Raw genomic sequence first — 13,904 nt, 5'->3', positions numbered from 1 at the left:
CACAAGGTCCTTTGCTGTTGTTCTGGCATTGATTGGCACTTTTCGCACCAAAGTACGTACATCTCTAGGAGACAGAACATGTCTCCTTACTGAGCTGTATGACGGCTTCGTGGTCAAGTGGTGTTTATACTTGCATACTATTGTTTGTACAGATGAACGTGGTACCTTCAGGCATTTGGAAATTGCCCCCAAGGATAAACCAGACTTGTGGAGGTCTACAATGTTTTTTCTGAGGTCTTGGCTGATTTCTTTTGATTTTTCCATGATGTCAAGCAGAGGCACTGAGTCTGAAGGTAGGCCTTGAAATACATCCACAGATACACCTCCAATTGACTCAAATGATGTCAATTAGCCTATCAGAAGCTTCTAAAGCCATGACATCATTTTCTGTAATTTTCCAAGCTGTTTAAAGGCACATTCAACTTAGTGTATCTAAACTTCTGACCCACTGGCATTGTGATACAGTGAATTATAAATTAAATAATCTGTCTGTAAACAATTTTTGGACAAATTACCTTTGTCATGTACAAAGTAGATGTCCTAACCGACATGCCAAAACTTTAGTTTGTTAACAAGAAATTTGTGGAGTGGTTGAAAACAAGTTTTAATGACTCCAACCTAGGTGTATGTAAACTTCCGACATACAGTGCCTTGCGAAAGTATTCGGCCCCCTTGAACTTTGCGACCTTTTGCCACATTTCAGGCTTCAAACATAAAGATATAAAACTATTTTTTTTGTGAAGAATCAACAACAAGTGGGACACAATCATGAAGTGGAACGACATTTATTGGATATTTCAAACTTTTTTAATAAATCAAAAACGGAAAAATTGGGCGTGCAAAATTATTCAGCCCCTTTACTTTCAGTGCAGCAAACTCTCTCCAGAAGTTCAGTGAGGATCTCTGAATGATCCAATGTTGACCTAAATGACTAATGATGATAAATACAATCCACCTGTGTGTAATCAAGTCTCCGTATAAATGCACCTGCACTGTGATAGTCTCAGAGGTCCGTTAAAAGCGCAGAGAGCATCATGAAGAACAAGGAACACACCAGGCAGGTCCGAGACACCATAGTACCCTCCAAGCTCGTCATCAAGCTCGAGACCCTGGGTCTCGACCCCGCCCTGTGCAACTGGGTACTGGACTTCCTGACGGGCCGCCCCCAGGTGGTGAGGGTAGGCAACAACATCTCCTCCCCGCTGATCCTCAACACTGGGGCCCCACAAGGGTGCGTTCTGAGCCCTCTCCTGTACTCCCTGTTCACCCACGACTGCGTGGCCATGCACGCCTCCAACTCAATCATCAGGTTTGCGGACGACACAACAGTGGTAGGCTTGATTACCAACAACGACGAGACGGCCTACAGGGAGGAGGTGAGGGCCCTCGGAGTGTGGTGTCAGGAAAATAACCTCACACTCAACGTCAACAAAACTAAGGAGATGATTGTGGACTTCTTCGACTTCTTCGATGGAACAGTAGTGGAGAGGGTAGCAAGTTTTAAGTTCCTCGGCATACACATCACAGACAAACTGAATTGGTCCACTCACACAGACAGCATCGTGAGGAAGGCGCAGCAGCGCCTCTTCAACCTCAGGAGGCTGAAGAAATTCGGCTTGTCACCAAAAGCACTCACAAACTTCTACAGATGCACAATCGAGAGCATCCTGGCGGGCTGTATCACCGCCTGGTATGGCAACTGCACCGCCCTCAACCGTAAGGCTCTCCAGAGGGTAGTGAGGTCTGCACAACGCATCACCGGGGGCAAACTACCTGCCCTCCAGGACACCTACACCACCCGATGCTACAGGAAGGCCATAAAGATCATCAAGGACATCAACCACCCGAGCCACTGCCTGTTCACCCCGCTGTCATCCAGAAGGCGAGGTCAGTACAGGTGCATCAAAGCTGGGACCGAGAGACTGAAAAACAGCTTCTATCTCAAGGCCATCAGACTGTTAAACAGCCACCACTAACATTGAGTGGCTGCTGCCAACACACTGTCAATGACACTGACTCAACTCCAGCCACTTTAATAATGGGAATTGATGGGAAATGATGTAAATATATTACTAGCCACTTTAAACAATGCTACCTTATATAATGTTACTTACCCTACATTATTCATCTCATATGCATACGTATATACTGTACTCTATATCATCGACTGCATCCTTATGTAATACATGTATCACTAGCCACTTTAACTATGCCACTTTGTTTACATACTCATCTCATATGTATATACTGTACTCGATACCATCTACTGCATCTTGCCTATGCTGCTCTGTACCATCACTCATTCATATATCCTTATGTACATATTCTTTATCCCCTTACACTGTGTATAAGACAGTAGTTTTTTGGAATTATTAGTTAGATTACTTGTTCGTTATTACTGCATTGTCGGAACTAGAAGCACAAGCATTTCGCTACCCTCGCATTAACATCTGCTAACCATGTGTATGTGAGAAATAAAATTTGATTTGATTTGATTTTGATACTGTTGTGAAGAAGTTTAAAGCCGGATTTGGATACAAAAATATTTCCCAAGCTTTAAACATCACAAGGAGCACTGTGCAAGTGATAATATTGAAATGGAAGGAGTATCAGACCACTGCAAAACTACCAAGACCTGGCCGTCCCTCTAAACTTTCAGCTCATACAAGGAGAAGACTGATCAGAGATGCAGCCAAGAGGCCCATGATCACTCTGGATGAACTGCAGAGATCTACAGCTGAGGTGGGAGACTCTGTCCATAGGACAACAATCAGTCGTATATTGCACAAATCTGGCCTTTATGGAAGAGTGGCAAGAAGAAAGCCATTTCTTAAAGATATCCATAAAAAGTGTTGTTTAAAGTTTGCCACAAGCCACCTGGGAGACACACCAAACATGTGGAAGAAGGTGCTGGGGTCAGATGAAACCAAAATTGAACTTTTTGGCAACAATGCAAAACGTTATGTTTGGCATAAAAGCAACACAGTTTATCACCCTGAACACACCATCCCCACTGTCAAACATGGTGGTGGCAGCATCATGGTTTGGGCCTGCTTTTCTTCAGCAGGGACAGGGAAGATGGTTAAAATTGATGGGAAGATGGATGGAGCCAAATACAGGACCATTCTGGAAGAAAACCTGATGGAGTCTGCAAAAGACCTGAGACTGGGACGGAGATTTGTCTTGGCCAGGTGGACTGGGGACAGCAAGGAGTCATCATGTCAGGTAGTCCTGGGGCATGGTCCTAGGGCTCAGGTCAGTTGAAACTGGAACAGCAGCATGGCCAGGTGGACTGGGGACAGCAAGGAGTCATCATGTCAGGTAGTCCTGGGGCATGGTCCTAGGGCTCAGGTCCTCCGAGAGAGAGAAAGAAAGAGAGAAGGAGAGAATTAGAGAACGCACACTTAGATTCACACAGGACACCGAATAGGACAGGAGAAGTACTCCAGATATAACAAACTGACCCCAGCCCCCGACACATAAACTACTGCAGCATAAATACTGGAGGCTGAGACAGGAGGGGTCAGGAGACACTGTGGCCCCATCCGAGGACACCCCGGACAGGGCCAAACAGGAAGGATATAACCCCACCCACTTTGCCAAAGCACAGCCCCCACACCACTAGAGGGATATCTTCAACCACCAACTTACCATCCTGAGACAAGGCTGAGTGTAGCCCACAAAGATCTCCGCCACGGCACAACCCAAGGGGGGCGCCAACCCAGACAGGATGACCACAACAGTGAATCAACCCACTCAGGTGACGCACCCCTCCAGGGACGGCATGAGAGAGCCCCAGTAAGCCAGTGACCCAGCCCCTGTAATAGGGTTAGAGGCAGAGAATCCCAGTGGAAAGAGGGGAACCGGCCAGGCAGAGACAGCAAGGGCGGTTCGTTGCTCCAGAGCCTTTCCGTTCACCTTCCCACTCCTGGGCCAGACTACACTCAATCATATGACCCACTGAAGAGATGAGTCTTCAGTAAAGACTTAAAGGTTGAGACCGAGTTTGCGTCTCTGACATGGGTAGGCAGACCGTTCCATAAAAATGGAGCTCTATAGGAGAAAGCCCTGCCTCCAGCTGTTTGCTTAGAAATTCTAGGGACAATTAGGAGGCCTGCGTCTTGTGACCGTAGCGTACGTGTAGGTATGTACGGCAGGACCAAATCAGAGAGATAGGTAGGAGCAAGCCCATGTAATGCTTTGTAGGTTAGCAGTAAAACCTTGAAATCAGCCCTTGCTTTGACAGGAAGCCAGTGTAGAGAGGCTAGCACTGGAGTAATATGATCAAATTTTTGGGTTCTAGTCAGGATTCTAGCAGCCGTATTTAGCACTAACTGAAGTTTATTTAGTGCTTTATCCGGGTAGCCGGAAAATAGAGCATTGCAGTAGTCTAACCTAGAAGTGACAAAAGCATGGATTAATTTTTCTGCATCATTTTTGGACAGAAAGTTTCTGATTTTTGCAATGTTACGTAGATGGAAAAAAGATATCCTTGAAATGGTCTTGATATGTTCTTCAAAAAGAGAGATCAGGGTCCAGACTAACGCCGAGGTCCTTCACAGTTTTATTTGAGACGACTGTACAACCATTAAGATTAATTGTCAGATTCAACAGAAGATCTCTTTGTTTCTTGGGACCTAGAACAAGCATCTCTGTTTTGTCCGAGTTTAATAGTAGAAAGTTTGCAGCCATCCACTTCCTTATGTCTGAAACACATTCTTCTAGCGAGGGCAATTTTGGGGCTTCACCATGTTTCATTGAAATGTACAGCTGTGTGTCATCCGCATAGCAGTGAAAGTTTACATTATGTTTTCGAATAACATCCCCAAGAGGTAAAATATATAGTGAAAACAATAGTGGTCCTAAAACGGAACCTTGAGGAACACCGAAATTTACAGTTGATTTGTCAGAGGACAAACCATTCACAGAGACAAACTGATATCTTTCCGACAGATAATATCTAAACCAGGCCAGAACATGTCCGTGTAGACCAATTTGGGTTTCCAATCTCTCCAAAAGAATGTGGTGATCGATGGTATCAAAAGCGGCACTAAGGTCTAGGAGCACGAGGACAGATGCAGAGCCTCGGTCCGATGCCATTAAAATGTCATTTACCACCTTCACAAGTGCCGTCTCAGTGCTATGATGGGGTCTAAAACCAGACTGAAGCATTTCGTATACATTGTTTGTCTTCAGGAAGGCAGTGAGTTGCTGAGCAACAGCCTTCTCTAAAATTTTTGAGAGGAATGGAAGATTCGATATAGGCCGATAGTTTTTTATATTTTCTGGGTCAAGGTTTGGCTTTTTCAAGAGAGGCTTTATTACTGCCACTTTTAGTGAGTTTGGTACACATCCAGTGGATAGAGAGCCGTTTATTATGTTCAACATAGGAGGGCCAAGCACAGGAAGCAGTTCTTTCAGTAGTTTAGTTGGAATAGGGTCCAGTATGCAGCTTGAAGATTTAGAGGCCATGATTATTTTCATCATTGTGTCAAGAGATATAGTACTAAAACACTTGAGCGTCTCTCTTGATCCTAGGCCCTGGCAGAGTTGTGCAGACTCAGGACAACTGAGGTTTGGAGGAATACGCAGGTTTAAAGAGGAGTCTGTAATTTGCTTTCTAATAATCATAAGCTTTTTCTCAAAGAAGTTCATGAATTTATCACTGCTAAAGTGAAAGTCATCCTCTCTTGGGGAATGCTGCTTTTTAGTTAGCTTTGCGACAGTATCAAAAAGGAATTTCGGATTGTTCTTATTTTCCTCAATTAAGTTAGAAAAATAGGATGATCGAGCAGCAGTAAGGGCTCTTTGGTACTGCACGGTACCGTCCTTCCAAGCTAGTCGGAAGACTTCCAGTTTGGTGTGGCGCCATTTCCGTTCCAATTTCCAACTGTTCACAAATGCTCTCCATCCAACCTCACTGAGCTCGAGCTGTTTTGCAAGGAGGAATGGGAAACATTTTCAGTCTCTCGATGTGCAAAACTGATAGAGACATACCCCAAGCGACTTACAGCTGTAATCGCAGGAAAAGGTGGCGCTACAAAGTATTAACTTAAGGGGGCTGAATAATTTTGCACCCAATTTTTCAGTTTTTGATTTGTTAAAAAAGTTTGAAATATCCAATAAATGTCGTTCCACTTCATGATTGTGTCCCACTTGTTGTTGATTCTTCACAAAAAAATACAGTTTTATATCTTTATGTTTGAAGCCAGAAATGTGACAAAAGGTCGCAAAATTCAAGGGGGGCGAATACTTTCGTATTCCGGGCTCTGACATTGCTTGTTCTGATACTTCTTAATGTCTTCATTTTTATTTGAGGGATTTGTGTGAATTGTTTTGTACTGTTAGGTATACTTCACTGTTTGAGATAGAAACATAAGCATTCAGCTGCACCTGCGATTACATCTGCAAAATATGTTACGCGTCCAAAACAACTTGATTTGATTTGAGATGTTATAGCGGGTGCAGCGACATGCTTATTTTACTAGCTCCTAACATTACAGGAAAATCTTAGGTACACAAATAATAAAATAAATAAAGATTGACAAGAAATGTCTGGAAAAAAATCCAATACCAACCCAAATAGCACTGTAACAGTAATCCGAATGCAATCCATACGTACCTACACCGGATGAATTTACACAAGATATCCTAAGCATGATATGTATAGCAGTAGATATATTTGAGTGAGCTATGTCAAGAATCCAGTATATAAATAAATATGCGGTGAGTATAAACAGTGGAACTAAAGTGCCATGTACAGTAGTAGAAATATTAGAATGAACTATGTCGAGAAAACATTATATAAATAGACAGTACAAATCCCCATTGGAAAATGTATGGAATTGCAGGAAATTAGCTTCAAGGATAAGTAATATATATGTGAATGGTGTGTATAGACATTATGAACCGTATGTGAATAGAAAAGGTGAGTATAGCAGTATTTATAGCATGAGCCATGACCAGAACACACTATATACTGTATAAAGTGTGTTAAATAGTGTGTAAACATTATTAAAGTGACCAATGTTGACTATCTGTACATAGGGCAGCGGGATCTAAGGTGCAGGGTAGAGTGCCGGGTGGTAGCCGGCTAGTGACAGTGTCTGAGGTTCAGGGCAGGATACTGGGCAGAGACCAGCTAGTGGTGACTGTTAAACATTCTGATGGCCTGGAGATAAACAGATTCTATCAGTCTCTCAGTCCCAGCTTTGATGCACCTGTACTGTCTACGCCTCCTAGAAGGTAGCGGGGTGAACAGGCCGTGGCTCGGGTGGCAGGAGTCCTTGACGATGTTCCTGGCATTTCTGTGACACTGGTTGCAGTAGATGTCCTGGAGGGCAGGCAGTGTGCCCCAGATGATGCGATGGGCTGTCCACACCACACTTTGGAGAGCCCTGTGGTCTCTAACGGTGCAGTTGACGTACCAAGCAGTGACACTGCCCGACAGGATGCTCTGTATAAATTTGTGAGGGTTTAGCGGCCAAGACAAATTTCTTCAGCTCCCTGAGGTTGAAGAGGCGCTCTTGTGCCTTCTTCACCACACTGTCTGTGTGAAGGGACCATTTCAGGTCGTCAGTGATGTGTGCGCCGAGAAACTTGAGACTTTTGACCTTCTCCACAGCCGCCCCGTCTATGTGGGTGGGGGTGTGCTCTCTCTGCTGTCTCCTGTTGTCCACAATCAGCTCCTTAGTTTTGTTGACGTTGAGGTTATTTTCCTTTCACCACTCCACCAAGGCATTCACCTCCTTCCTGTTAGGCTGTCTCGTTGTTGTTGGTAATCAGGCCTACCACTGTTGTGTCGTCAGCAAACTTGATGATTGAGTTAGAGACGTGCATGGCCATGGAGTCATGGATGAACAGGAGGGGGCTGAGCATGCACCCCCGTGGGCCCCTGTGTTGAAGATCAGCGTGGCGGAGGAGTTGTTGTCTATCTTCACCACTTGGGGTCGGCCTGTCAGGAAGTCCAGGACCCAGTTGCACAGGGAGGGTTTCAGACTGTAACTAGCCTCTCAAAGCACTTCAGAAATAAGTGCTACGGGGAATAGACATTTAGTTCAGTTACCTTCGCTTTCTTGGATACAGGAATGATGGTAGACATCTTGAATCAAGTGGGGACAACAGACTGGGATAGTGAGAGAAGGCTGTAAACACTCCAGCCAGCTGGTCTGCACATGCTCTGAGGATGCCGCTTGGGATGCTGTCTGGGCCGGCAGCCTTGCTAGTCTTAACCCGCATACATGCCTTACTCACATTGGCCACAGAGATCAGGAGCACATAGTCCTCGTGAGTGCTGGGGACCCATGTCGGTGGCTCATGTTGTTATCCTCAAAGCAGGCGAAGAAGGTGTTTAGCTAGAAGCGAGCTGTTGGTGTAGGGATGTGGCTGGCTTTTCCTTTATTCACACCGTCTATTCATGAGATGAATGCCAATCAAGAAGATTCTATTCTTATGCCTTTCCTAACTTGTAGGCTAGTAATGAAAGTGTTACTACAGAAGTGTCCAAGAGTGGACACACTCTCAGTGTAAACTTGACCATTTGATCGCCAAAGTCCAGGATGCATAAAGGTAACAAGCATTTCACTACACACTCAATAACATCTGCTAAACATGTGTATGTGACCAATACATTTGATTTGTGTTGAATTGCGCCTGGCTGAGAAATCTAAATAATTTATGTTAGGCTATACAAGCTGTACATTTAGGAAATTACCCATTATTTTAGTTTATTTTGAATAATTTGCAGTGGAGTTATAGTGTTTCCATAACAATTAAGTTATTTAATACACGTTGAACAAATCTCTCCTGGCTACTTTCAACCAGGGGGAAGCAGCATTGTATTCTTTATCCCTAGCATGCGATTACCAGCCTAGATACCGGAAGCGACGGCAATGGGAGTGAGTAAGAGTGCGCGTTGTAGGAGAAAAAGACGAGTTCCAGGCACCGATGACCGAGACTCATGTGGGTTCAGGACTGAACAGGTCTTTTGATCGGATTTCTAGGTGGACGGCTCATAAGAGAGAGGTGGAGTACGAAATCAACCAAAAGATTGGGAATATTAATCTAGTATTTGCACAATCTACATTTCTATTACAGACTACAAGAAGAACATGGGATATATGGCAAACTTGTTTTCCAAATTGATCTAACTATTCAGTGATATCTAAACAGTGCTCTTTTACGTGGTTGTCTTCCCTCTTGGTGTTCCCGGAGAGGTGGTTGAAGTAGGTTGTCATACCTTCCATACCTTCTGCTCGACCTGCATAGGTTGTGCTCTTTTTGCGCAGACGTTGACGTGCGGAGTTCCCTGTTTTCCTTTTGTCGCTACAGTCTCTAGTACCAAGTAGCTGACAATCATGGAACTATCTACGAAGAATGACCGACAACGGCGAGAAGGCAATACAAACTCTAAGGTTACCAACACCAGAAAGCTACCGGTGGCTACTTTCCTCTCAATTGGCATTATTTGCATGAAAGGTAAGCTATAAACTCGCAAGGCATTCACTGTAGTCTGTCACACGAACAGCCTATTAGCTTAGAAAGTATTGTCCGAGCTAAGGAATTCAAGCGCGGGGTTTCTATACATTATTTGCCATTTTTTGTATATTGTATTTAACATTTTATTTAACTAGGCAAGTCCGTTAAGAACACATTTTTATTTACAGTGATGGCCTACCCCGGCCAAACTCGGAAGACGCTGGGCCAATTGTGCGCCGCCCTATGGGACTCCCAATCATGTCCGGATGTGATACAGTCTATCTAGATCAAGTTTGACATTAGCTTCTTCATCGGGGTTTCGGTAGATAACTGCCCACGGTTGGCTGCCTGTGAACTACAATCTGACGCTGTGTTTTAATGTTTAGAAATGTTAATAACTGTGCTGATATGCCCCTTCTCTCAGCCTGAAATAATCTTAACAATAAAAAGATACTGTAGCAGACATAGCCCTGAGAAGTAGGGGTGCTTCAGCACATCTAGAAGAAGGAAAAAAATAAAAATAATAATAATAATATATATATATATAATACAAAAGTAGTGCACCAGCCCTTACAAGTATTAGGGACAGATATAGACATCTGTAGGGTGGCAATTTTTTCCCACCGCATCTCTGCTTTGGCAAAAAAGTAGGTGTATAATTACGCGATAATGCCCGAGAAGCCAGTATTTGGAGTATTGTCACCGGTGTTGTTCGTCTTGGGCCTGCAAAAGGTGCCAATATATCCTCCAAACACCGTCTTCGATGGCATTACCACTTTAAACAACGGTTTACCATCATATTCAAATAATGATTGACATATTTCCATTAAAAACCTTTTTTTGATGAATTTATTCATACTATTTCATTCTTGCACAAGATGTAGCTCCTGTATCTATGGACGGGACCCAGTGATTTGTTCCAAATGTTCCACTTACAGTCACGTCAAACAGTTCAACCAGAATAACAGAAAACTAGCTGTATTTGTGTTTGTTTAAGCTGTTTTCTAGTGACATTTATTTGGATACATCCATAATAATGAGCTAATGATGCGCAATTTCGCCTGGCATAAAACATGTTCTTTCTTGTCAGGACACTGTTGTTCAGAGGAGCTAGCCAACAACACACCTACCACAATCACTTCAAACTGAAGTTGGAAAGACATCAAACTAGCTGTATTTTGTTTTGTTTTTACCTGTTTTCTATTGTTATTTCCTTGTATATATTCACAACAATGATGCCAGATAATTCGACTGGCTGAGAAAAGCTGCCTTGCCTGCCTGTCTGTCTCCTCCCGACTCCAGGGATGTTCATTACTATGGGGCAGCTGGAGATCGAATTTCAATTTTGAAACAATGTTGCAAATGCCGGAGAGACAGACAGCAAGGTTTATACAAATGCTGATGATGCTTTTTAAAGTCGAGATCAAGTTTATAAATTGCCTGGCTGGGCTGATGAGACAGTGGATTGCGCAATGAGATGGAACAGAGTAAATAGGCTTTTCAACGTCATAGCTTTAGTTGGTGGTTAACTTGTGGAATAGACACCGGCTGGAATGCGGTTTTAACCAATCAGCATCCAGGATGAGACCAACCGTAGTGAACTTAAGAACTTAAGTCTTGCAGGATTCAATAATTGGGATTGTAAGAGTTGTTGCCCTGTCCCTTTCTCTGCAATTGTCATTCTAATGGAATCCAGAAAGAACAAAACCCTGTGCTCAAACATTTACATAAAAGGTGTAAAGTTATGGGCAAAAACATCCACATCAAATGAAATCGTTTTCTTGATCAAATATCATGGAAAACAACCACTTCTTGTGCAGTATTAATTGACCATCCTTACAATCCACTTAATGTAAATGTTCATTACTGTCATCTGGTCATCTAGGTTTGTACCTGTAGACTCCATAACCATGAAGAAAAACAATGCACAATACAGTAATTGAGAACATTAAGACATCAAGTGGCTTGTGATGATGTGAGGTGGTGATGTGGCTCAGTTGGTAGAGCATGGTGCTTGCAATGCTTAGGTTGTGGGGTCGATTCCCATAGGTGACAAGCATGACAAGGTATGCACTTGCTGTACTGTAAATTGCTCTGGAAAAGAGCATCTACTAAAATGGAAAAGGAATGAATAGATCATTTGAGTTTTAACATAGAAATGAGTTGCACCCCCACCATAGAAATATGTTTGCAAGTATTTCAAGAAACAGGAAAAACATATATCAAGTAAGTATTATCAGATTAAATGTTTTGTACAGATTATTATCAGACTCAAGTTACAGATGCTGGTAAACACTCAAATACATTTAGTTGATTTTTTTTTCTCTCACAAAAGTAGTCCACTGGGCCTTTACGAGTCCTGTATTAGCAGACCAATATAGACGTCTTCATTGCGTGCAATGTTTTTGCTTCTGCATCCCTCCCCACGTCAGCCCAAAAAATCGCAGGCCCCCCCACCCCCAAACTACTTCCCGTGGTTATGGTAGCAGATTTGCACAGATCCTTATGCTGTGTGTTCCTTCAGTTGACAAACTATACTTCCTCCCCAGTTACACTTACACACAGGTTTTCGGAGCACGCTAAATAGATAATTGGCACAGGTGGTCACCTCTGTCTTCTGTCTATCTACCGTAAACAAGCGCTGTAACATACAAGCACTGTAATGTGGAGATATGACCATGTGGGAACCCTAACCCTGTAAATGTGTAGTAATTAAACTTTTTGTAAAAAAAACAACCATTTAGAGCAAATGTTTAAACCAAACCCTTAACAAAAGTACCCCGGGAATAATATACCTTCATCAATAGGCACTAAAGGTAGTTTGCATCTATAAATGGGTTAGTTCGACAAATCCATAATAATATACTTCTGGTTCCATACATTGTGCTCCATGATCAAGGCATGACAGTCAACCGATATTTGTTCGGAACGTTGTCATTGTTTCGATGCCAAACGCTACCTGTTTCTTTACATTTACCTACATCCGGCTGTCATGTTGCAGTCTGTAAAAGTACGCTACCATTTCTATCTGAAGAAAATAAAGTTGAAATGTTGAGTTTAAAAGGCTCACACCGGGCATATGCAACATTGTAACATAGCCTACCTAAAGATTGGAAGTAGTTTACCTGCTGAGAAGAATGTAACATTGCTTTATTTGCAACACATATCTCATCTAATACTATGGTGTCATTGCACCTAAGAGCTTATTACTCTTTTATTGCTCTTGTAAACTGTATACTCTTGATGGTATAGGCCTAACCTTATTGTAAATGGAAAAGATGGGGTTACAAAATTATATTGTGTTTGTATCCCATACTGGAAAAGACAGTTGTTCTCCTCCATGTTGGTATGCATGCACTGTGCATGATACACATGACTCTACTACATTCCTCAAATACACAGACAAGATTGGCTTTCATATTGGCTTATTAGCATATTCATTCAGATAGTTGCTATTTTTGCAGGTCTGTCTTCTTGGCCAACTTGCCATGCTTTTCTCAGCTCCAGCCATATGTATGCTATGGGGTACAGCTTTGGGGGGTCGGTGCCAATGAAACAAAGTACAAAGAAAACAAGAGGGATAGAAAAAAGATCAGAATCCTTCCAACCAGTTGATAAAGACTCGAGAGTTCATAACCTCTGCAGGGTGTTACAAAGCCAAGAAAAAGTAATGGATCCTTCCTAGTTTTATGAAAGGAATGTTCTTATCCTGCCCATTAACTCTTAACTCTCATGTCATATTTAGGGTATGTTTTGATCTCTGCCTATCAAATGAGCTGCAATGAAATGTAGTTGGCTGCATCACGTGTATTCCTTCCAGGTGTATGTGTTCCTTTAGAGGAATTCACTCTGCTGAAGTTGAGAGCACGATCACCCCTCTTTCTCCACTCCCCTCCACTCCACTCTCTGCACTAGGCCTTTGAAGGGAATGGCTGTCTGTTCTGTTAGGGAGATGAATAGACCAGAGCTAGGTACACTCACAGCCAGATCACATTCTAACACGCTTCAGTAATGTCCCTCATGCACATGATCAAGGAGGTCCCATGCACATGCGCACGAACACATACATGCATACATACATACACACACACACACACACACACTAGAAGAAAACTGAGATTAGATGGGGAAAATAGGGCCCTATAAAATGTTAGATTTTTTTTTTTTGCCTGATTCTGGGTTTTTTCTCTCAAATTCATTTTTTTTTCTCCGTTTTGATTTTCCAGGTTTACGTTTTCTTTCATTCCAGTGCAAACCTAGCAAGAGGCTGTTGTTTAGTGGTGTTTTTGTAGCGCACATGTGATGGTGGCGCACATGGGGGGGGGCTGGCTGGTCCAAAATAGGGTAGAGTTGTCAAACTTTCCCCTGTTTTACAGTCCCCATTTTGCAGTTTTTGCTATGTAATTTATTCTATATTGCCAAATGTT

The 13,904-nt window shown here is 42.8% G+C and overlaps 1 protein-coding gene across 1 annotated transcript in view; it reads left to right on the top strand.

The window, feature by feature from the left end:
- Positions 1-8,896: 8,896 nt before the first annotated feature.
- The window catches only part of LOC112253507 (inactive tyrosine-protein kinase 7), a 206,001-nt gene continuing 200,993 nt past the window's right edge, over positions 8,897-13,904 (top strand). Inside the window, exon 1 of the mRNA XM_042323433.1 lies at positions 8,897-9,477. Within this exon, the coding sequence (XP_042179367.1) occupies positions 9,357-9,477 (121 nt within the window). The 5' untranslated portion in view covers positions 8,897-9,356. The remainder of the gene's footprint in view (positions 9,478-13,904) is intronic.

The sequence above is a fragment of the Oncorhynchus tshawytscha genome, linkage group LG06, assembly GCF_018296145.1.
Source record: "Oncorhynchus tshawytscha isolate Ot180627B linkage group LG06, Otsh_v2.0, whole genome shotgun sequence".
NCBI classification, from domain to species: Eukaryota; Metazoa; Chordata; class Actinopteri; order Salmoniformes; family Salmonidae; genus Oncorhynchus; species Oncorhynchus tshawytscha.
This window is presented reverse-complemented; position numbering and strand designations above follow the sequence as displayed.